The sequence below is a fragment of the Durio zibethinus genome, chromosome 16 (assembly GCF_047325235.1).
Source record: "Durio zibethinus cultivar Kanyao isolate XHJ-2024 chromosome 16, ASM4732523v1, whole genome shotgun sequence".
Classification (NCBI taxonomy): Eukaryota; Viridiplantae; Streptophyta; class Magnoliopsida; order Malvales; family Malvaceae; genus Durio; species Durio zibethinus.
In genome coordinates, this window is record NC_143177.1 from 22,320,101 (window position 1) to 22,343,126 (window position 23,026).

The window sequence follows — 23,026 nt, forward strand, 5'->3', positions numbered from 1 at the left end:
TTGAAAGAAATTATAAAATTTGGGAAATTCATAAGCTATAGATGTTTCGGCATCTAGTGGATCCATAGTCTCAATTAATAAATATAAACTGGCATCAGAATATAGATGAAAGCTGCAATCTGATGTTAATGCAATTAATATCCAATTGTAGCAGGGCAATGACACATTGAGCCACATCAAAAGTGAGAGCTAGGAAAATGTTGGTCTTCTAGGAATGAGTACATTGAAAATTAACAGGAGTCCTTCGAGAAAAAGATTTAATAATTATAAACCAGATGATACATATAAAAAAATTTTGGGCATTTGGTCTAGTGGTATGATTCTCACTTTGGGTGCAAGAGGTCCCGACTTTGATTCTTGGAATGCCCCAATACCTTGCTTTTTTCTTTTTGGTTCTTTATTTTATATCCAAAACTATTTAATAGGAGGAATCTATTCTGAAGTCAACTTTAAGAGCATAATACAGAACTTCATGGACTTAGATTGATCTGTTTTCTAATAAGTCCTCAGAAATAAATGGCAAAATAAATAAACAAAAGCTTTATGTACTATACTACTATCTTTGCATGTGGGCAAGTTAGTCTCACACCTGAAATCAGTCACTAGAAAATGGAAATCTGCCTTAACCCTGTTAAAATAAAGGAATAAAGCAGTTAATCAACAACAACCAAATTAGCCAAAAAGAAAAACAGGCCCCAACAGAAAAAGAAATGTGCCTTTTTCTTCCACTGTGTAAGAAGTATGCCTATTCGTCATTCTGACCAATCACCAGGCTAAACTCATTGGTAAGGGCCTCCTCCTCCATTTAGCCTCCTTGCCTCTTGCACTAATATGACTTCAACAAAGTTTGAAACAGGATTCAAACCTAGCTCGACGTAGTTACGGATGACTTTATAGCTAACTACTAAAGTAGTTAGCATCCCTTGTTGTGAATAGAAGACTTTAGTATTCATCCGTTAGAGCCTTGCAAAGAAAAGGTTATAAGAACATTGCATTTTGTGAACAATTCCTGGGTAACCGCTAATTGTCCTGCATGCTCATTTATGAACAGTTCTGAAGCACTTTACTATTCATTCCAATAGCAGAAAAGCTCACAAACAATCTAGTTCTGATCAGAGTTTTCATCAATAAATAAAGAAAACCATGCACCATTTCTTGAAAATTTACTACCTATAGATGTTACAATAATAGCAAAACATCATAGACAACAAAATTGGGCATTTGATCTAGTGGTATGATTCTCGCTTTGGGTGCGAGAGGTCCCAAGTTTGATTCTCGGAATGCCCCAGCCCCTTGTTTTTTATTATCTTGTATTACCATTTGAAACATTAGCCAAGAGGATTCTGGCCCAAAGTCATCTTTGAAAGTATTGTCATCTTTGAAAGTATTAATTGTTTTCTGATAAGATTTTCCAAAAATGTGTTGCAAAAATAAATAAATAAATAAATAAGCAACTAACCTTTATGTAATATTTTTAAATGTGGGCAAGCAATTCTTCATACTTGTGATCTCAAAGTCTTCAGACTTGTGATCTCAAAGTCTTCAGATAAAACAAATCTGACTTAACCCTTCCAAAAGAGGGAATTACATAAGCATGTAGTTAACCAACATTTGAAGAGCAGACTTAAAAACTTAATGAACAAAATGCTTATGGCAAGAAAAACTAGTGAATGAGAATGCCATATGTCCAGATTTGTTATCAACACAACCTTTATTCATTTTTGTGTAATGACTGTACTAAACAGTGGCGAAATACTACAAAGGCACAAAACCTATTCAAGGTGGGATTCGTTTCAGGATCCTAACTAGAATTACCAAATGGCTTTAGCAGCTAAAATAGATAGCAGACCTATTGCATCAATAAAAGACTTTGGTATCCTGCTTGCAGAGCCCACAAACAAAAGGTTATTACGACACAACATTTAATGATCAGTCAATAATTGCCTATGCGCCCAATAAGCACATCGTTAAACCATTCATTAAGTACTAAGGTAGTATTCTAGCAGCAGAATAACTTGCTAACAAGTGAGCAGCTAGACATGAAAATTTAGCAGGATCTTGAAGAAATGAGCTAATAACTAAAAACAGATCATGTTAAACATCAAAGATGGGCATTTGGTATAGTGGTATGATTCTTGTTTTAGGTGCAAGAGGTCTTGAGTTCGATTCTCGGAATGCCCCATTGCCTTGCTTTTTCCTTTTGGTTATTAGAGGAAACTATTCTGAAGTCAACTTTAGATTGATCTGTTTTCTAAGAAGTCTTCAGAAATGAATAGCAAAATAAATGAATAAATTAGGCTGTATATACTATCTTTGCGTGTGGAAAAGCTAACCTCATACCTAGAATCACGGTCATTAGAAGGTGGATATCTGCCTCTACCCTGTGAAAACAAAGGAAAAAAACAGTTAATCAACAACAACCAATTTAGCCAAAAAGAAAAAGAAAAGGCCTATGGAAAAGAATGTGCCGTTTTCTTCGTGTGAGTGAGAAGAATGTCTATTTATCATTCTGATAAATCACCAGGCTAGGCTCCTTGTCATGGGCCTCTTCCTCCATTTAACCTCTCCTCTTGCAACAATATGCCTTGAATCAAAGGTCAAAACAGGATCCAAACCTAGCTTAATACAACTACAGAATGACTTTACAGCTAAAGTAGTTATAATCCCTTGTGCCAATGGAAGAGTTTAGTATTCATCCTTCAGAGCCTTGCAGAGAAAAGGTTACTAGGACATGTCACTTTTTGAACAATTCCTGCATAACTGATAGTTGTCCTGTATGCTCATATATGAACAATTCTGAAGCACTTTATATGAATTCCAAGAGAAAAAATGTTCACAAACAATCTACTTCCAATCAATAAATAAAGAAAGGTATGCACCATTTCTTGACAATTTACTGCCTATATATAGTATTAATAACAAAACTTTATAGACAACAAAAATGGGCATTTGGTCTAGTGGTATGATTCCCGCTTTGGGTGCGAGAGGTCCTAACTTTGATTCTCAGCCTAGCCCCTTGTTTTTAGTATCATGTATTACCATTTGAAACATTAGCCAAAAGGAATGCAGCCTGAAGTCATCTTTCAAAGAATTATTTTTCTCCGACAAGATTTAAAAAAAAAAAAAAAAGAGATGCAAAAATAAATAAATAAAAAAAATAACCAACTAATCTATGTGTAATATTTTAAACGTGGGCATGCTATTCTTCATACTTGTAATCTCAAAGTCTTCAGATAAAAGAAATCTGCCTTAACCCTGCCAAAAAAGGGAATCACATAAGCATGCCTACATTTGAGAAGCAGACTTAAAATCTTAATGAACAAAATGTTTATGACAAGAAAAACTAGGAAATGAGAAAGCCAAATGTCTGGTTTTTAATCAACACAAAACCTCATGTTCTTTTTCTGTGCAATGACTGCACTAAAAGGAGCGGCAAAGCACTGCAAAGGCACAAAACCTAGTCACAGGTGGGATCATTTAGAATCCCTCCTAGAATTACCAAATGGCTTTAGCAGCCAAAGTAGATAGCACTTCTACCTCTTTCATCAATAAAAGACTTTGGCATTCGGTTTGCCTGAGTCCCACACACAAAAGGTTGTTAGGACCCAACATTTAATGATCTGTCAACAACAGCTTAATAGTCCAATAAGCTCATCTTTAAATCAGTCATTTAAGTACCAAGGCAGTATTCTAACAGCAGAACAACTTGCTAAATAGTCATCAAAATTTAGCAAGATCTAATAAGTAAACACAAATTCTGTTAAACAGGAAAAATTGGGCATTTGGTCTAGTGGTATGATTCTCGCTTTGGGTGCGAGAGGTCCCGAGTTCGATTCTCGGAATGCCCCCAACCCTTTTTTTATCTTTTTCAAATTTTACAACTTGAAATAATTGATCATCAGAATCCAGCCTCAAGTCAACTTTAATTAAGCGTATAATAATATAATACTTAAGGAAGTTCAAATTAATTTGTTTTCTGATAACATTCCACGCAAATGAGTAAAATAATAATAATAATAATATAAGAAAATTAAGCTTCTGCTATTTTTGAAATGCATACATGTTAACCTAATTTCATACAAGCGATCTCATCATCATCAGAAAAAAAAATATGTCAAAATGGAGTGAAAAAAATTAACTCTTTTTCTATCAAAATATATAAATTATAAAAGTTGACCTAACCCTAGATTCCAACAGGTTCAAAAAAATCAGAGAATTTTTGTAAAAAAGCTAAACATACATTAAAAAAATTTGAAATTGAAAAATAATAAGGCGAGACTTTTACTTACTGTAGATAAAAAATCACCACAAATTAGTAAACTGCATACAGATAATAACTCGGGAACTCGTCAAGCTTCATAGCAGCAACTTACATATGCGATTAGTGGTTAGTTTCTGAAGAGTTGGCGGTCCGTTTGGATGATTGGAAAACAGAAGAACATAAAAAGAAACAGAATATATGGAATTTGTATTCGAGTTCTTTCTCTTTGTTTTTGTCCATGGCTTCTCGCCGGAGCCGGATGGACAATGAAAGGGCTTTGTGAAGAGTGAAGACTATAGTCAAAATGGAGTCCCCCCATAGAAGACCGGTTCCTGTTTCGGCTAAGAAAGGGTTTAATACTTACACAAGTGACAAATATTCCTTTTGACAGTCAAACTTAATAATGCTGCCGTTTTGCCTTCATAATTTTTTAAAACAATAGTACTTTGGGTTGGTGGCGTTAAAAAATTTTTAGAATCTGAATCTATTATACATAGATTTAATTAGATTTTTTTGTTAAAATTATCTAATTATATTTCTTTTATACATAATTTTATAAAAAATTAATATATATATATATATATATATATTGGTTACATCAAGACAACAAAACCCTAATACAAATAAAAAAAAAATCTAATTTTGAATCAGGCTTTTAATATTTTCTCGAACGTTTTTAATCACAAAACTAAAAATTGAAAGACGAAAAAAATAAAAATAAAAAAAAATATTTTTTTATATATGTTCTCTTACTGTAAATGAACAGTTCTGATTAAATTTGAGTTCAATTATTTGTAAATTTTCTCTTAATGCAAATGAATAGGTTTCCAGTTGAACTTGAATTTAATAACATAAGTAAGATTATTTTAGATAAAAATTCGAATCATTTTGAAATTCAGATCAAGTGAAATTAGATTTAGGTTTAAAAGGCTTATAAATATTGAAAATATGGGTAGAAAGAATTACTCTACTCTTTTATAACATATGAAATTAAATTATATGATTTTCAAATATTTCATTGCAAATTTATGTTTCTTTCTTTTAACATTGTTCTTGGATTATAGTTAGATTAATAAAATACCACAACACTCTTTTTTATTGTTTTTTTGTTTACAAAATATTTGACTGTCAACGAATGGAACTGAAAATGCATCAAAACACTTTATTTGATTCAAAACCACAACAGGTTTACCATGTTTACAACGCAATGTCTGTACATTAAAAAGGATCAACAAATTTATGCCCGACTCACCCACCAAACAATACTTATGATTAAAGCCAAGTTGGAAAATTAAGACTATGGTGTCAGACATGGACAAACCCTGTTAGACAGACAGACAGCAAAGTCATATTGACCAACCTGGACGAAGAAGCAACGGTAACTGATTATAATCACAAGCTGAAACGGTACAAGAACTTTGACACATCAATTCTTTGATTTTGAATGCTTCACAAGCCAATCAATCACCGTATCAATGTTGGTAGAGTTCTTGCATGAAATCATAAAGCAACAAACTTCTCTATCTGTAATAGACTTGAGCCCCCTGCACAGTCCAGCACCAGAAACATAAATGAAAAATCACCATGTATGCAGTAACCAAATAACATAAATGTGGTTGCATCGAGATTTACAGAGAAAAAACAGTTTGTGCCAACAATTCTTTGACGACCAACAACAGTCGGTTATGTTAGGCTACTGCTTCCTTAAGCACAAAGATTTACTTTTAACTCTCCACTTACATTTGCTCTGTCAAATCCTCCTTAGACAAGGCTTCTGGTTTGTCTATCTTGTTTCCGAGTACCAGCAGGGGAATACTATTCAGTGAGGATTTACTTAACAGGTCATGGAGTTCTCTTCTTGAGACAGATAAGTTATCATGATCGGCAGCATCCACAACATAGCTGTAGATTAAAGAAAATCGAAGTAAGAACAAGTTGACCGTCGATATGTAAGACAACATGCTGGTGAAAAATCACCTACAAGAAAAGGGCAACAAGACATGCATTTTCTACCTGGCAGATAGCATATATTTATGTATATACTACGTACATGACTTATTTGGAAGTCTCATAAAGCAAAAAGCTACTTTAAATTTGTCTGTAGAAATTAAGACAATCAGTAGATGAACAATGAAAGAAAATTAAAACCACAGGTGGGATCGGGGTGGTGGCATAGCGGGGATGCCATTTGTAAAATCTATGGAAAGTTAAGATCAAAATCATATCCACAACTCTGTGTTTAGGGCATGCTAGATATAAGCTCACTCATGAACAAGAACTTCTAGAGATCCTTACCTAACTTCTTATTGCCCTCAATTAGATATTCAGATATGTTCATATATTTACAACTGTAGCACATACATGACTGCGGTTTTTCAACTTTCCCTCTTTTACCTTACAATTTGCTCATACTGTTAGTTTAACATAGTTAACCAGATGATATAACATATGTCCTCATAGATCACTCAAGAGGGTATGGGGTGGTTGGTTCCTAACTAGTAAAGAAAAGGAACTTGAATGACCACAAATGCAGATGGCAGCATAATGGATAAAGAAGAGGAGGTATAAGAAAACAAACTTATTTCAAGACCAGCAATACGATGGAAAGAGGAAATTGTCTAGAGACACTCAGAGAGTGCTTTTTATCTTAATTCAAATACAGATAGCCAAATTGGGATGTGAAAAAATGTAAATTCAAAAAGGGCACTATTTTCTAGCAATTTCCAGTAGAAAACTATCCATAGAAGACCAAAACATCCTTTGAATTCTAACCAGTATTCTCACAACAATGATAATTTTGATACAGGAAAACAACATTTTGTAAATAAAGACACATCTCATAGAAACAATAAACGATGAACGTGTTACGAGGTCATCCTACAATGAGAAATATAGTAGCAGAAAAGTATGAATGTCATACACAATGGCTGAAACAGCGCGGCAGTATCTCTCCCACATACTCCGAAACCTTGGTTGACCCCCAAGATCCCACAACTTTATTGTGACATTTCCTTTGGTTACCTTCCTCATATTAAATCCTACCTGTAAACAGAAGAAATGTCATGAGAATTATAAGGGACAAAAACCACCCAAAAAAAAAGCTTGCTGCATGTAAATGACAAATTCTCAAGAATTATTGTTGGCATCCGGTCTTTGCTGTATGACTTACCGTTGGTATCATGTCTTCACTATATCCACCAGTCTTGAAATAAGATACAGAAAAAGAAGTCTAACTGTCAGGACCAAGCTAAAAGAGATAGGACAAAACAAATGAAACAATATTGTAACTCTCACATAACGAACACTTACTGCAATGACATTAACTAGGGATGTTTTTCCAGCATTCTGGAGGCCTATTAAAGATAACTCCATTTCTTGCTTGAAAAAGAGACTACAAGGAGGAGAAAGAAAATAAGAATGACTATGCAGGAAATTTAATCCAAATAGAGGGATTAATATGTACAAAAAAGGTCAATCACAAACATGCATAAAGAGCTCCTCTAAATTTGCAAGACATTCCCTGAATACAAATAAAAAGACATGAAAAGAAGAAAATGGCCAGAGGAAACAAGATAGATTTTGGGTTTTCTGACCCAATCACACAACCCCCCCCCAAAAAAAAAAACCATCCTGCCAGAACCACCAGCAGCAACTAAATCCTTTCCTTTGTCACCCTAGGTAGTTATCCCTTCTTGTTTGAGTAACTCATGATAGATACTGCTCTTTGGCAGCTTGCTAATTTGGACTTGAGAAGACAACAGAGAATAGGAAGGCACTGAAATATGCTGTTGTAGTTCATTATCATTGAGGAAAAACATATACTGCAAAAAACCAGCTAGACCTCAATCAAGAATTAATCCACAAAAACCCTGTCACTTATCTAATTCTCCCAATTGAGCATGGTCCACATCAGTACTTCCCTCATTAACACCATTGTTATCATAACAAAATGGTCACCATCTAGATGATCCCAGTTTAACAAGCCATCCTTATCTCAAGTACTTCTCCAAAATAACACAATTATTATATTTTAAAAGTTACCAAAATGAGGCACTTCGACAGAGTGATTAACAAACAATCTATGAACTATCTAGGTAGCCATGTTTAGACTTAACCTAACTACCCATCAACCAATTACAACCAAAACAATCACTTCATATCTGGTCTTCAATGACAACTATCAAAATTGCATGTTTTAATTTTACAAATTTCTGAACTGGCAATTATATATATATATATATATATGCATGTTCTTAGCAGCCAAACATAGCCCTATCAAATGGAAGAAAATCCAATCAACAACGAAAACAAAGAATCTCCACAACCACAAGGCAGTGAATCCAACAATTTATATACTTGATCCAACTTTCAATTATCAAATTAATAAAATTTAAAACTGAAACGTGAAATTCAGTAATAAAATAAATTGGAAAGGAAATGTCTTTTTCCTAGTTTCAAGAAGGTTACAATAAAAAAAAAAAGAAGAAGAAGAAGAAGAAAGATTCAAAGAAAGCTTTCCAAGAAAGAAAAAGGAACAAATTAAGTGCAAACTGAATATAAAGAATCTCTTTTTTTCTCTCTCGTAAAACATTAGTCTCGGTTCGATTACAACTTTAAAATGAAAAAATTCAAAATTTAAATCTTTCTTCAATTCTTTACTTTTATTTTCTCAGTAACCAAACAGGGAAGACAACTTACCTTCGAAGCCAATTGAGAAAAGTTTCCCACAATCCCATTTTTTTCGTATCAGAAAATTTCAAGAAATTAGGGTTTCGATTTTGAACTGGAAAGATCCGTCGGAAAATAAATAGAAATTGGAAAGCCTTAGATTCGCTTCTTTTCAATGATTGAATTCCCTCCCCATTTAAATCAAGAAAATATGTAATTATTACCTTTTTAAAAAAAAAATAATCATGAAATGCTGACAAAGAATGTTCCCAGATGGTTTTCACGCTCCGAAGAGAGTGTTTAAGCCAATTGTGATGTTATTGTATATTTGGCGATATTTAAGTGGTGCGTGGCATCACGGTCGATAAAGGGATTGGATGATGCGTTTTGAGATGAAAACAAAAGCACTTTTGGGAAGTGGTTTCAACGACGTCGTTACAGTTGCACCTATGCTTTTGTGATTTGTCTGTACGAGGCAAAAGTCCAGCTCTTTCGTTGCAATCTCCCGGTTGTCGGTTAGCATGTGTGTAGATCGGATTTGGTTGAATAATATTAATTTCATTTTCATTCTTTAATTTTATAAAATAATATAAATAATCTCTATAAATTAAATAAATAATATCATGAATAACTGTCCATATCCAATTTCAACTAAATTAAATTTAAAAAAAACATTTTGACTAAAACATGAATTTAAATAAAAAATTGGGACAATAAAATTTGTTTAATTTAAGCTTCTTTGCCGTTAAATACTAGTGCCCTTTTAGTTTAAATACTCTCTTTTGCTTCATTTCTTTCAATTAAAAGGTTTTTATATATAATTCAAATTAATATGAGTAAGAGCAATTTTAAGTTTGGTTTGAATTTATTTTGGAGATAATTTTAAAAGTGAATTTTATTTATTGATTTTTATTTTTGAAATTAAAATGAAACAAAATTTTTTTAATTGTTAATTTATCCTTAAATCTTTTACCTTATTATTTATTTGTTTAAAAAAATATTAAGTGTATAAATTCTTTTGAATTCGTAACTTACAAGTGTCAACTCCAATGATAAAAAAAATTTATATGAAGTTTTATAAATAAAATTTATAAAATTATTTATGAGAAATGAATAAATTAAAATTAAAATCAAAATCAATAAATTGAAATTTTGAAAAATTTAAAAATCTTATAATATAAGTCAATAGAAAAATCAAAAATATCCGAAACCGACGGGTTTCGACCTGACCCTACCTTTTATTATTGGTTTTTTTTTTTTGAAAATTGGGTCTTGAGTTGGGTAAGGTAAAAAAAATTTTTCGGGTTCGGGTCGGGGTTGGGTTTTAGGCAAATCCGACCCTATATATATAAAAAAATTATTTTTTAAAATTTATATTTAATTTTATATATTTTTATATATATTTAATTTTATATTTATATTTAAAATAATATTTTATTAATTTTTTGTCGGATCGAATCGTGTTCGAGTATTTAAAAAAAAATTATCGAGTCAGGTACAGGTACGAGTTTTATATGTTTAAAGTTGAATCGGATTCGGGACAAACAAAAATCCATCCCGACCTGACCCATTACTATCACTATAAGTCAAATGTGTAAATTTTAAACAAAGAATTTAATAAATTTTGATATATTTATTAAATAGATATTTTTAATAAAAATATTGATAAAAATTTTAACGTTTAATAAATATCTATTAAATTTGACTTATAAATAATTTTTTTATATATTATTAATTTTTACATTAAACTCTATTAATCTATCGGTTTAAATTTTTTATTAGAGTTTTTATTTACTCGTTTCTATTAAAAAAACTTTGCAAACTTTATTTATAATACTTCATGTAAATTTTGTCTCCAATAATATACTAATTGATCTTAAAAGATAGTCGATAAAATAAAAGAAAGTTAGTGTATAAGTTAAGGGTAGAGTGATAATTAATAGTATTAACAAAAGAAGTAGAAGAATTTTTTCCTTGCTTACTTTGAGTTGAATTCTTCTCTCACCCAAATGGTGTGGAGTTATTCTTTTACATTTTAATTTCCGGTCGGTTTGGTCTGTGGAGTTTTGGATTAAAGTTGAAGAGCATTTGGACAAAGTTCATAAAGAAAATAAGAAAAAAAAAAAAAAAAACTATCAAAAGGTTTGGCCAACTGGGAGTTTCAATTAAAAGCTAAAAAAATGTTTGCAGTAGAAATTAACAAATCAAATCAGAACAAGTCTTGTGATTACAACATTTGGGAAAAAAATAAGAAAAATTTTGGAATTTGTGATAAAGTTTCTGATCTATCTCATTTCTGAAACCACAGAACATGTTTTTGTAAAACCAAAGTGACAATCCGACAAAGAATCAAGCACAAGACATTTGCAGCTCTTGGAAAGCCACGTTACAAAATAAAATATATAGGAGAACCACCGTACGGTACCCGAAACGAATCAAAAGGAAGCATCCTGGAAGCAGCAGCATGGGATTTACAAAAATGGGCAAACTCATGGCTGCCTTTTTAACACTGAATTTCCACTCCTCTGTTTCACTATTTGTCAAAAATCAATTTACACTAAATTTTTAATTCAGTTAATTTATACAATCATTTTTTAAGAAGTTTCATCAAATAATGTAAAATTAAATTTTAACGTTGCAATTTTATTTTTATTTTTTTGCATCTTTAAATAAAAAAAAAATCCAAGGTGTGGTAACAGTAAAGCATGAATATTGCTGATTCTACTGAGCCCATATATAACAGGCCACTACCCCAATCTTCTACATTAATTAAATTCACAAGAAAAAGTGATGTTCTAGCTGTCATTTTTTCCCTCCCATCTAAAGATCATACAATATTTTTGATGTGAAGTGAAGGAAGGGCATTTGGTATTGGTGGCAGGGGAATGGCTATCCTGTTTCTGATTATTGATGGGGTACGTTTCATGGTTTCCACTCTTTGGGATTTGCAGGAGATGCGCTTTGCTGCCATTTTCGATGACGCGAGTTCTTTCGCAATCACGCTTGTTGTGGCCGCCGTGTCATGTTTTATAGCTATGAGAAGTTGAATGAAAGGCTTCTTCAGCTGCCTACTGCTCTTTGATTTTCAACCTCTGACTCGCTTCCTCGTAGATATATAGATTTTTTTTTTTATCATTAAAATCATCTGCATATTTATACGCCATGGCCTTCAATTTACAAGTAAGATTCTTCGTTGCTTTGCACGAGTGAATGTGCAAATTTTGCTAGTACATTAGTGGGGAAGATATTGTATTTGAAAATTTTCAAACTTTCTAAAACCAAGTTAGAAGATTGCTTTGCATTCCATTATAGAAAACCTTTGTAACAGATCTTGGAAAACAACATGGGATTTATTGCCAGGGCCGGGCAAGAGGACCTTGTAACAATAAATCAAGCATCAATTTGAAGAAAGACGGTTGTAATTTTCTGTTTCTGTTGTTTCCTTAAAATGGATAGTATACTTGAGGAGTTCGTCACGGGATGGTAGATTTTTACCTCTTAATCTCCATGAAAGACTGCAACTTGGGACCGTCCTCTACTATCAGGTATCAGCAATCAGCATCCCCTCTGATACTCTGCTTCTTCAACATTGCTAATGAAAAATAGAACTCCTAGTTACCACTTAAGATAATTAGCGCATGTTAATTTGTGCTTGTCCCTCAAACTGGACCGGACAGAACCAATATTGAAAAAATCTGTCCAAGACCCAGTCCGTGAACCCTGTCCGATACAAATTTTTGTTATCCCTAGTCGCAAATGCGCATAGTGGAATAACAGAAAAGATAATGGGATATTAAATTAAGGAAGCCTTAGTGTGCACCAGCCCTTGTTTCGGCTTGTTGGCTTGGGGTGCTTAGGTCAGAGTACCCAAGCCTCATGTCCTTGGTTCGAGGGCTGGTAAGAGAGAAGAGAAAGGAAGAGAATGAAGCAAAGCGAAAAAAGAGGTATTCCAAAATACCTTTCTTTTTGAATTTTTTTCATTGGTTTAAAAAAAAAAATGCAGGTCAGCCAATTGGATGGGATTAGGCCATTAGTTAAGACTAAGACAGTGCCTCGTAGAGTTCAATCAGCAGTTAGAATGCTCCTTTAAAAAAAAAAACCTGTCCATGCTTTGAAAGTATTCTTTATGTTCCTTCTGCTTGAAATACCCGAACTGCCATATTGTGATTAACAAATTGTGCTTAGTTTCAATTAATTTGATTAAAGTACGTAGTTTCATGAATAGATTGTATTATGTGCATTATTATGTATAAGCAGCAGTACAACATGATCATAATAATGCGCATAAGCTTTTCCCATTTCAGAGAAGGATAGCCTTGCATCCTCTCAAATTTGTTGCTGTTGAGAGAGCTATCAGAGCATGAGAGTAAGAGCCAATCCTATTCTGGGGATCTTGTCTAGAGCTTTAGTGTTAAATTCACCTGAAATGTTCAAGCGCGAGTTGGGTTTGATTTTATGGAGCAGGAGAGCCTGCAGCTTACCCCGATTGTTAAGTGTTGCCTTTACTGTTGTTAGATTATCCAGAATGCATGATATTCCAACTGCATGGGAATTTTTGTTTTCGGACAACCTCCTAGTGACCTCTGCCACTGCAGAAATCTTCCTTGAGTGGCCAAAATGATGCGCATATGCCAGTCTTAGAAGGTCACCCCTTTCAGCCCTGAAATTTACAAATCAAGAATCAAGCATTGAAGTTTCCAGAATAACAGGAAGGCCAATTTAGCAATGTTATGTCAGCAAAAGGTATTTCATTTATCATTTATCTTTAATTAGAATAATTTATTGTCAGTTGTTAACCTGTTAAGCGTCAGAATGGGAGCATGGAGTTTGATATTTGAAAATTGCAGTTGGGTAATTGCAGAAATTTATTCCTAGCTCTTGTGACATTATGATAATTAATAATGAGGATTTCTTCATGTTGTTTGCAATTTCAACTATAGCCACATACAGAATGATTGAAGCGTTGCAACTAGGCTTAGTAACTGAAATGCCAGCATCATGTTGGGTAAAACTGCGAGAAGCAGTCTTGTACTTTGACTCCATGCCAAATGCAATGCTTGAAGTACCAATAGTTGCTGAAAGCATAACATCAGGGGATTGGTTTAGGTCAACAGAGACAGATAAGGTTGCATTTCTAAAGAAATGCTGGAATTTGAGGTTGAGCTGAAACAAAAATGAAAACAACACAATTTTGCTGTCAAAATCTCATTGAATGACCCGAAATATTCAGCAACTGGTAATCACAATTATGTGAGCCTTACCTTGCTAGAATTGTAATCAGGAAATCTCACTGAAGCTTTGATATTTGTGGATGGCAAAAACTCTCCCCCAAGAGTGAGTGTTGTTGAAATCTGTCATTACGGAAGTAAAAACCAGATGCTTAAGAGTTGAGATCAGTTTACAAAATCTGGAATTCAGAAGCAGCAAATTAAGACAAAGACGCACACTTGATTTTGTATCTATATTTACATCTATTGCAGCATTCCTGTATTTATATCTTGCTCCAATGTGTGTGGATGATTGTCTTCCATGTTTCAATGCCCCCGAAGTTAAAATCTGGAAATGGTGGTGTAGAAGATAGTTTCTTTCAATGGTTTTACAAGGAACTGTCTAAAATAAAAACACAATGCAAGCATGGATTAAAATATCAAATAGAGAGAAGTTCAACATACCACTCCATTACAACTGTGGGTGGAGATGCTAAGTATCTGATCCTGGCTGTAGCCCTTTGTAAGCAAATCTAGAAGTTCAATAATACCAAGAATGCATCAGGATTTGAATGAAGATTCAAACAGAAGTCTTCCAACAGGCAATGGATGGCTGCCCTTTGATCAGGACATGTAATTAAAAAAAACACATAAATCTTCCCTATTTTAACCAGTTTGCAACACAAATTCGAATTTGGAACCTGTACATAAGGAATTGGAAACTCTTTCTATAAAACAAAAGAAATGGTTTTAAAAATAAAAGAACACCTTAAAAACTTCAGGGTAGCTCTGAATTTCAGGTGTGTTCTTGTCTTACTTTGCTGCAATTCGTGTATCCTTGTCGTTGCTATTTTGTGTGTCATCAGAAAACAGAAACACAAGATTTCCAAACAAGAGCAATCTCTAGAATAAAAGTGAAACATACCATTGGCAATTCTTCCAAAGTCAGAGAAAAGTCTTGGTCCTGGTTCTTGCTTGTGTCGTTTGCTCCTTTTCTTTCTCTTCTGGTGGCCACTGCCCATGCCTGCAGGCCCCTTGAAAACTCTCAATTTTTCCAAGATTAGTGCAATAAATAAACCAGCTTTTCCTATTCTTTCAGCTTGCAGAACAGAAAATCGTTCTGCCTCTTCAAATCTTTATTTCTTTTATGCAATGGCTTTCTTTTAAGAGTGCGCTTACTTGACTCGTGGACTAAGAAATCCATTGGTTTACTCATTTTATATAGGTCAACGATGCATCAACGCGTGGCACATGGTAAGAAATATCGTGTCACATAGTTGTTGCTTTACTTCTAATTCTGACCTGAAACCTCTCATCTCATCTCATCTTCATGGACTAACACAGTCTTTTCTTTGGTTTGGTTGTAAATGGATGTTATCTGTATATGAATCTGCACTTGGCATGGTACAAAAAAGTTAGTACTGAAAACAAGCACGTTACCTTAAACAAATACAGTACATGTAATCAATGATTATGGTATCTGTTCAAACAAGTACACGTAAAGGGTGAATCAGATGAAAAATCTCAAGTAGTATCTATCATATGACACGGGCATGTCTCATATAATATATATATATATATATATATATGTATTAATTTTGAGGTTGGTAAAAATTGAATTAAAATTAAAATTTGAATATATTTAATATATGTACTTAATAATAGTAACATTGCATAATTCAAGAGTAATTCACACGATAAATTATAAATTTCAAAAAGAAATATGCATAAAAAAAATAAAAGATTGCCTTATATATATTTCTTCAAAGGGATTTACTTATATTAATGTAAAATTATTTAATTTTACACTCATTTTTGGTCTTTGATCTTTATTGAATCTAATGGTTAAGAGATGATCGATGTTTTCTTATTAATTATATAATTCATTTACCATAAACACCTTTCTCTCATTCCCTCCATTTGAATCTTCCATCTCTTGTTTTCTTTTCCACTTTTTACTTAGTATTATCACCCAAAATTTTCGTTTCTTTTTCATATACCTCTTTAATAATCAGCATTTTATACCGTCCAAAGCAACCTAAAACACATTTAAAAGAAGAGTTGCTTGAGAAGGTCAAAATGTAATTTAATCATTGGGTTTAAAAAAAATCTATTGTAGTTTGCCACATTAATTACCAAAATATAAAAACAACTTGGCGATATGATGAAGAAAATTTTGGGTGATAATATCAAGTAAAAAATGAAAAAGAAAGCAACTGATGAAGATTAAAAAGGAAAGAATGAGAGAAAGGAGATGTGATTATCGTAAATGATTTATTGAATTAATGGGAAAATATTGGTCATCTCTTGATTCTTATCTTGTAACTTTTGTTTGATGATGCTTTTATATGCAGGGTAGAAAGGATGATTGCTTTGCTGTTGCTGATGGAATTTGAGGTGAAGTAGAGAAGAGTTGTCGAAGTGCAGTGGACTCAATGCTGAGAACGAAAACTAAATATTTTAAGCTTAGGGTTTAATTTATATCTTGCAATATTTTTAAATGATAGCTTTGATTAGGCAATGATCATTGTGACACTTGCCAAAGAGGCAATGGCAAGTATTTTCCTCTTCTTTGGTTTAATTTTTTTGTTTCTTTTATGATGTGAATGGCAACAAGATGTTTATATTTGTTTGCTTATCTGAAAGAATAAGCTCAGAGATATGACTTCGAAATTCACCGTCTGTTATTTAAAAATTTAAACATAAGTTCCTTACTTTTGTACTTGGTGGAACTGTCAGATTTCTAAGACTGCTATAACATGATTTGATACTTCAACCGGGGATGCAGGGCTTGCACTTCTTGCACTTCGAATGAGAGGCAGCTGGAAGTGACCCAGGCCTTCTCTTTCCGGCAATCAGCACCAAACTTTCCTGTATAGAGATAAAGCATTCAAAGAACGTTATTGTCAAATCAAGCCATATGACAATCATATTTATATATATAATGGGAAAATCAATAAAAAGGAAACAATGCGAGGGAAGGGAACACTTAAATATTGTGGCTGTGGGATGCACTGACCGGAGAAGGTGATGGTGAGCCAATCAGCTTACGAGAGTGGACCGAGGTATAAGAAATAAGAATATATAGCAAGCATGAGAGTGGTGGTGATATTGGTGGTTTTCTTTCTCTGTTCCATTCTAAGGGAGAACAAATAGAAAACTCTCTAGGACTTATTAATTGAATTCGTCTTTTTCAAGATGATGGCAATTATTAATTATACATGGAAGTTGAGGATCAGGAGTTGTTGAATCTTTTTTTTTTTTTCCTGTAAAATGAAATGGTCAAAATGATCTCAACTCAACTGCAACTATCAATATGCCATCATCAATAAGCCATGGACAGAATGAGCCATGTGCTTGCAGATATGGTTTATGACTTTATCCTTTAATGCTGAAAGACAATGTAAAACTGCCCAAGCGGATGGAGCTGCCGGTATTTGAATCTGTAAAAAAGGATACCTCACAATTTAGGCTGTGGCAGATATGGTTTATGCCAAGTATATTTTAAATATATTATAAAAGTTTTTTACAACAAGTTGGAATGACTCAGTCAGTTAGAGCGTACGGCTGTTAACCATAAGATTAGAGATTCTCTCTAGCGTTTTTACTTTATAAAACATTTTTTCTTTCCTAGTTTGAAACATTGCTTGAAACATCAATTGCTTCACCATTAGAGTAGGCGCATAGTTTGTGGATGGATTGAGAGGAGAGAATATTGTTTGGTTTTGATTGGATGAGTATCGTGGAAGGAGCAGATCATATTATGAACTCGGAGAATGATCTGTAGCTTAATCCATGTCCAAAGTCATAAATAAATTTGCCCATGTATAGAACCGATAGGTTCTCCCAGGAAAGTTCGCAGTGGTATTGGCTCTCATGTTCATGTATGTCATCGGCACCTGATCATCTGCATACTCTTGTGGGTACCATGTAAAAGGAGACCTTCCAGCTGACACAAGAAGACATTTGTCAGCGTACTGGTATTCAGATGCACCTCCAATCAAAAGCAACATAAAAGAAAAAAAAGGAGACAAAATATTATTCTTGCAGTGTCTCCAAATATGACTTGACAGCAATGGCTTATCCTCCAACTTGACCCGGCTATCCGACCCACAAAATGCCTCCGATTTTTCTCACATTCTTTACAAAAGAAATATCAATAGGGCCAGCAGCCATAACCACAAGAATCACTGTTCCATTTGTTGCATTAACTCTTTGCCTAAGTGCCACAAGATTGCAGTCACATGCAGCAAATGCCTGTTGAACTGATAGCTAGTACCACCACCACTTCAAAGATGATATATATGTTAAGGCTACATCTCAGCAAATGTAATTAGGAATCGGCACTTTAGCATTGCCTTGCACTGTACTTCACTGAATCCTTTTCCTCTTGCTTTTCTTGTTTCATTTTTTAACCTTTTTTGTCTTTCTATTCTCCCACCTCAACTGGTTCATATGGAGCACATGCATTTTGCTGTCCTTCATGTCAGAAGGTTAGTATTTTGGGTGACCCAATCAAACCTAGGGACATTTTTTTTTTTTTTTCGAAGAAACACTAACAGACACGTTGATAAGGAAGATAAGATCATGTCAGTCATCTCAAACTCAAAATCAATAACTCATTATGGGGCGGACCATCCCAAGGGCCACAAGCGTCGAGGGGTGCTCCGGTGATTGCTCCAATAAATTCATTGCAAATTCAGCAGTCAACTGATATACCAATTATTACTCAAGTTGATCAAAGTAATTAATTGATCAAAGAAAACCAAAAAACAAGTTTCTAAAATCACTCACACCCCTATTTCTTTTTCTCTAGACATTACATTTTTTTTAATTAATGTATGAATCATATATAGACTGGAAAATTGTAGATCAAATTTACGTGAAAAATTACTTAGTAAGGTAAAATTAAAAACACTACTAATTGGATAGTCTGAGTGTTGTCGTGGGTCAAATTTTTTTTTATTTTGTCATCTTTATTCATTGATGTATTTTTATAAAATTTTTTTAATTAAAAAATAAACAATAAGGCGACATGTTGATATTTCAATTGAAATCATATTCTCACAAAATATACCTAATAAAAAATCTAAAACAAACAAATCGTAAAAAGTAAAAAAGAATAAAAATGAAAGAAAAAATAAAACAAAATTAGGCTCACATAGGGTGTCACATGCATACCTCATTGAATTTAAAATATTAATTTTTTAAATTAAAATATCAAATAATAATTTTATTAAAATAATACATAAATATATAATTAAATTAATAAAAAATATATTTTTACATATATTTCAAAATGGGTCGGACAAAACACTATAAACACATTTTCACACAAATCTTGTATTTTATAAAAAAAACTCTATCAATCCCAACTCAAATCCCTATTTAAAATAGTCTCTTCCTATCGAATCAAAATGAATTGAATTCATTGGATACAAATTTTTTTGGTATCTTTATCAATCAATAACTTTTATTATAAAATTTATCTAATTAAAAAAATAAAAAAAAATAAAAACCAAATGGGTTACCGAATTGGCATATTTTTAACATAATTAATTTAATAAAAAGAGTATAAAAGCGCAAAATATTGAAGAAAAAATAAAAGAACAAAAAATGGAAAAGTGATTCATTAGGGTATTACACGGACAATCAAATTGAGTTTATTATTATTTTTGTATTAAATGATAATTTTATTAATTACAAAATAAAAAATAAGCAAAAAAATAAGTAAAAAAATAAAGAAAAAAAATGAAGATAATTGAGATACCATGTTAATATTTAAATTGAGTTTAAAATGTTAATATCTAAACTTAAGATATAAAATCATACTTTTTTAATATAATATATGTATATAAATATAAAATTAAATAGATAAATATATATATATATCATGGAATGACTTGGGTAGATCACCCTAAATCTATTTTGGTCTATCGTTACCTTTTATAAAAAAAATTCCAACAAACTTGATATTGATTTTTTTTTAAAAAAAATCAAATCAAGAGGAATGGATACCTATAAGATATTAATTGTTTTGTTGTTGTTATTGATTGACTCATTTTATTGTAAAATTAATATAATTAAAAATAAGCAAAAATAAAAAAGAAGATAATTGAGATAGCATGTTGACATTTAAATTGAGTTTAAAATGTTAATATCTTAAATTAAGGTATAAAGTCATACTTTTTAATATAATATATACATATAAATATAAAATTAAATAGATAATAATATATATATATATATATCATTGAATGACCTGATAGAGCACCCTAAATCTGTTTTGGTTTATCCATAACTTTTATAAAATAAAATAATCCAATTGACTTAATATTAATTTTTTAAAAAAATATTAAATCGAGACGGATGAATACCTATAAAATACTAATTGTTTTGTTATTGTTAGGGATCGACTCATTTTGTTGTAAAATCGATCTAATTAAAAAATATGAAAAATAAATAAATAAAGAGTTACATGGAAGCCTTTTTTGACATAATTTTTTTACAAATTTTATCTAATAAAAAATAAAAAATGTGAAAGAAAAAAAATCTCCCTATATTAGATCAAGTCGAATTGAAGCTTATAAATACGAATTATTTTTCTTATTCATCAACTTATTTGTTGCAAAATTTATATAATAAAAAAAAATGAGGTGCCTATTGGTACTTCTATTTATTTTTTTAACAAATTTATTTAAATTAAAAATAAAAAATGAAAACAAAAAGATGTTATATGGACAAAGTCAAATAAAAGTCAAAATTAGTAAAATTTATATATAAATAGATTAAATTTGTATAAATATGGAAATTTTATTAAATTTATATATTAAATAATAAATTTATTAATATAATAAAATATATAAAAGTAAAATAAAATAAATAATTATAAATATAATTATATATATTTGTAGTAAGACGAAAAAATTTAAACTCCTTTTCAACTAGATCTCAAATTTAAAAAAGCTAAAACCTTGATTTAATCTCTAATTTTTTAAAAAACTACACCTATTAAATTGAGTGGAATAAAAACATATCCGGTTAATTATTTTGTCACCTTTATATCAATTGAATATTTTATATCATGAATAAAAAGAAACTTGAAAAAAAAAAAAGAAAGATTCAAAAAAAGAAAAATAAATTTGGATGTGACATGAGACTTCCGTTAATATTTTTATTTTTAAAAATTATCATAATAAAAAAAATTTTAATACTAATATCAAATAGACCCTAATTAAAAATTTTTAAAATAATTAAAAATATTTATTAATTATAAAAAAAGTAAATCAAAAATCAAAAATAAAAAAAAAAGAATCAAATAGCTTGACACATGAAATATCCTTGATATAAAGTGAATATGTAAAATTAAAATCTAAAAATTATTTATTAAATATGAAAAAAAATATTAAAATAATAAAATAATAAAAAAAACACATGACATATCCTTAACAGCAAATGAATCTCAAAAAACTTTATAATCTAAAAAAATATTTATTAAATAGTAAAAAGTGAAAAAAGTAAAACAAAAAATTTTGATATAAATGAATTTTACACAGTAAAAATATTTTTGTCAAAAAATAAAATATTTAAAAACATTTTTTTATAATTTATAAAAATATTTGTGAAATATAATAAATAAGAAAACACATAAAAAAAAAAGTAAACAGCTAAAACGTTTAATAACAATACATACGTAAGATGTAAAATTTATAAAAATAAAATAAAAATTTTAAAAAAGTTGAAATGCTAATGAATATAACAGTAGAATTTAAAAAAATTTTAATGAAAATAAAAATAATAAAAAAATCAAAGTGAGATCCATAATGATTACCAACTTTTTTTGTCTTTTTCTCTCTCTTCATTTTTATTTTTCACCGAATTTCTAAATCTCATCCCATCTTTTTTTTTTTCATTTTTTAAGCATAAAAACAAAAAAGCGCCGCTCAGGCAAGGAAAGATACAGTATCTCACGTGAGGCTTTGCGTAGATTTGATAATTTTAGATATAATATAAAAAATTATATATATGTTTTAAAAAAAAATTATATTTATTCATATTAATATAAAATTTGATATAATATAATTTATATTTTATATATGTTGATATATCTAAATACATAATAAAATATGAATAACATATTTAACATTTTAACAAATTTAACATATTTTTTATAGTTATTTTAATTTAATATAAACATATAAAAATTATTTTAAATTTTAATTTTTTAATTATGATATTTAATTATTTATTTAATACCCTATAAAAATTATTTTAAATATTTAATTACGACACACATTTAACAATTATTATAAAATTATTTTTATATTAATAATATAATATTAATATTAATATTAATCTTATACATTATTATTTTATTTTTTAATTTTTAATAATTTATCATTTTAAATTTGATACTAAAAATTATATAATTATGTAATATGTATTAAATTTTAAATATATATTAAATACATATTAAATGAATATTAAATTTTTTTATTTTATGTACTATGTAAATTTTTTTATATTATTAATATCTTAAGTTTATTAAATTATAAGTGATAAATAATTTATAATTATTTATTATTTTAATAATATTTATATATATTTATATTTATTTGTATAATATTTTAAAAAATTAATTATACATAATTAATTATGTCATATTATGTTGTAATATGTATAATAAATATATTATATTTATATTTAAAATTTAAATATATTTTATAATGTATGTTGTATTATTTTAATCATTTATATCATTATATATATCGAATATAATATAATCAAATGTATGAATTATTAAGTCTAATTTTATAATTCTATGGATGGTCAAATTTCGAGAATATAATGGATAAAATTTATTAAATGGGTGGATGGAGATAAATTGTGG

General features: G+C 30.4%; 3 protein-coding genes and 1 non-coding gene across 37 annotated transcripts in view; 1 reads left to right on the plus strand and 3 right to left on the minus strand.

Annotated features, from left to right (window-relative positions):
- The window catches only part of LOC111295739 (LIM domain-containing protein WLIM1-like), a 9,621-nt gene extending 4,905 nt beyond the window's left edge, over positions 1–4,716 (minus strand). For 2 of the 33 annotated variants that reach the window (XM_089745451.1, XM_089745450.1), the window contains exons 1-5: positions 4,290–4,716; positions 2,341–3,255; positions 1,460–1,568; positions 717–1,029; positions 590–628 (exon numbers count right to left, since the gene is read on the minus strand). The gene's annotated coding sequence lies outside the window, so the exon portion shown is untranslated. Of the gene's footprint in view, positions 1–589; positions 1,030–1,459; positions 1,569–2,333; positions 3,256–3,390; positions 3,621–4,289 lie in introns of all 33 variants that reach the window. The other 31 variants (XM_022889429.2, XM_089745420.1, XM_089745447.1 and 28 more) reach the window with 28 other exon arrangements.
- Positions 3,777–3,848, plus strand: TRNAP-UGG (transfer RNA proline (anticodon UGG)). The gene has a single exon. It is a non-coding gene; the product is annotated as a tRNA-Pro (tRNA).
- A 681-nt stretch (positions 4,717–5,397) lies between the features above and the next one.
- Positions 5,398–9,129, minus strand: LOC111295746 (ADP-ribosylation factor-like protein 8a). The gene is made up of 6 exons (XM_022889444.2): positions 8,960–9,129; positions 7,571–7,652; positions 7,431–7,463; positions 7,182–7,303; positions 6,002–6,163; positions 5,398–5,805 (listed from the first exon to the last, which is right to left on the minus strand). Exons 1-6 carry the CDS (start codon positions 8,995–8,997, stop codon positions 5,688–5,690), a joined length of 555 nt encoding a protein of 184 aa, XP_022745179.1. The 5' UTR covers positions 8,998–9,129; the 3' UTR covers positions 5,398–5,687.
- Positions 9,130–12,773: 3,644 nt separating this feature from the next.
- LOC111295736 (mitochondrial outer membrane protein porin 2-like) lies at positions 12,774–15,471 on the minus strand. 2 transcript variants are annotated; one of them, XM_022889415.2, is made up of 6 exons: positions 15,062–15,465; positions 14,602–14,669; positions 14,375–14,485; positions 14,191–14,280; positions 13,878–14,092; positions 12,774–13,589 (listed from the first exon to the last, which is right to left on the minus strand). In XM_022889415.2, the coding sequence occupies exons 1-6, from the start codon at positions 15,156–15,158 to the stop codon at positions 13,283–13,285; spliced, it is 888 nt and encodes a 295-aa protein (XP_022745150.1). In that variant the 5' UTR covers positions 15,159–15,465; the 3' UTR covers positions 12,774–13,282. The 2 variants fall into 2 exon arrangements, with proteins under 2 accessions (XP_022745150.1, XP_089601579.1); XM_089745453.1 differs by having other exon boundaries at positions 13,453–13,589; positions 13,727–14,092; positions 15,062–15,471.
- Between the last annotated feature and the right edge of the window lie 7,555 nt (positions 15,472–23,026).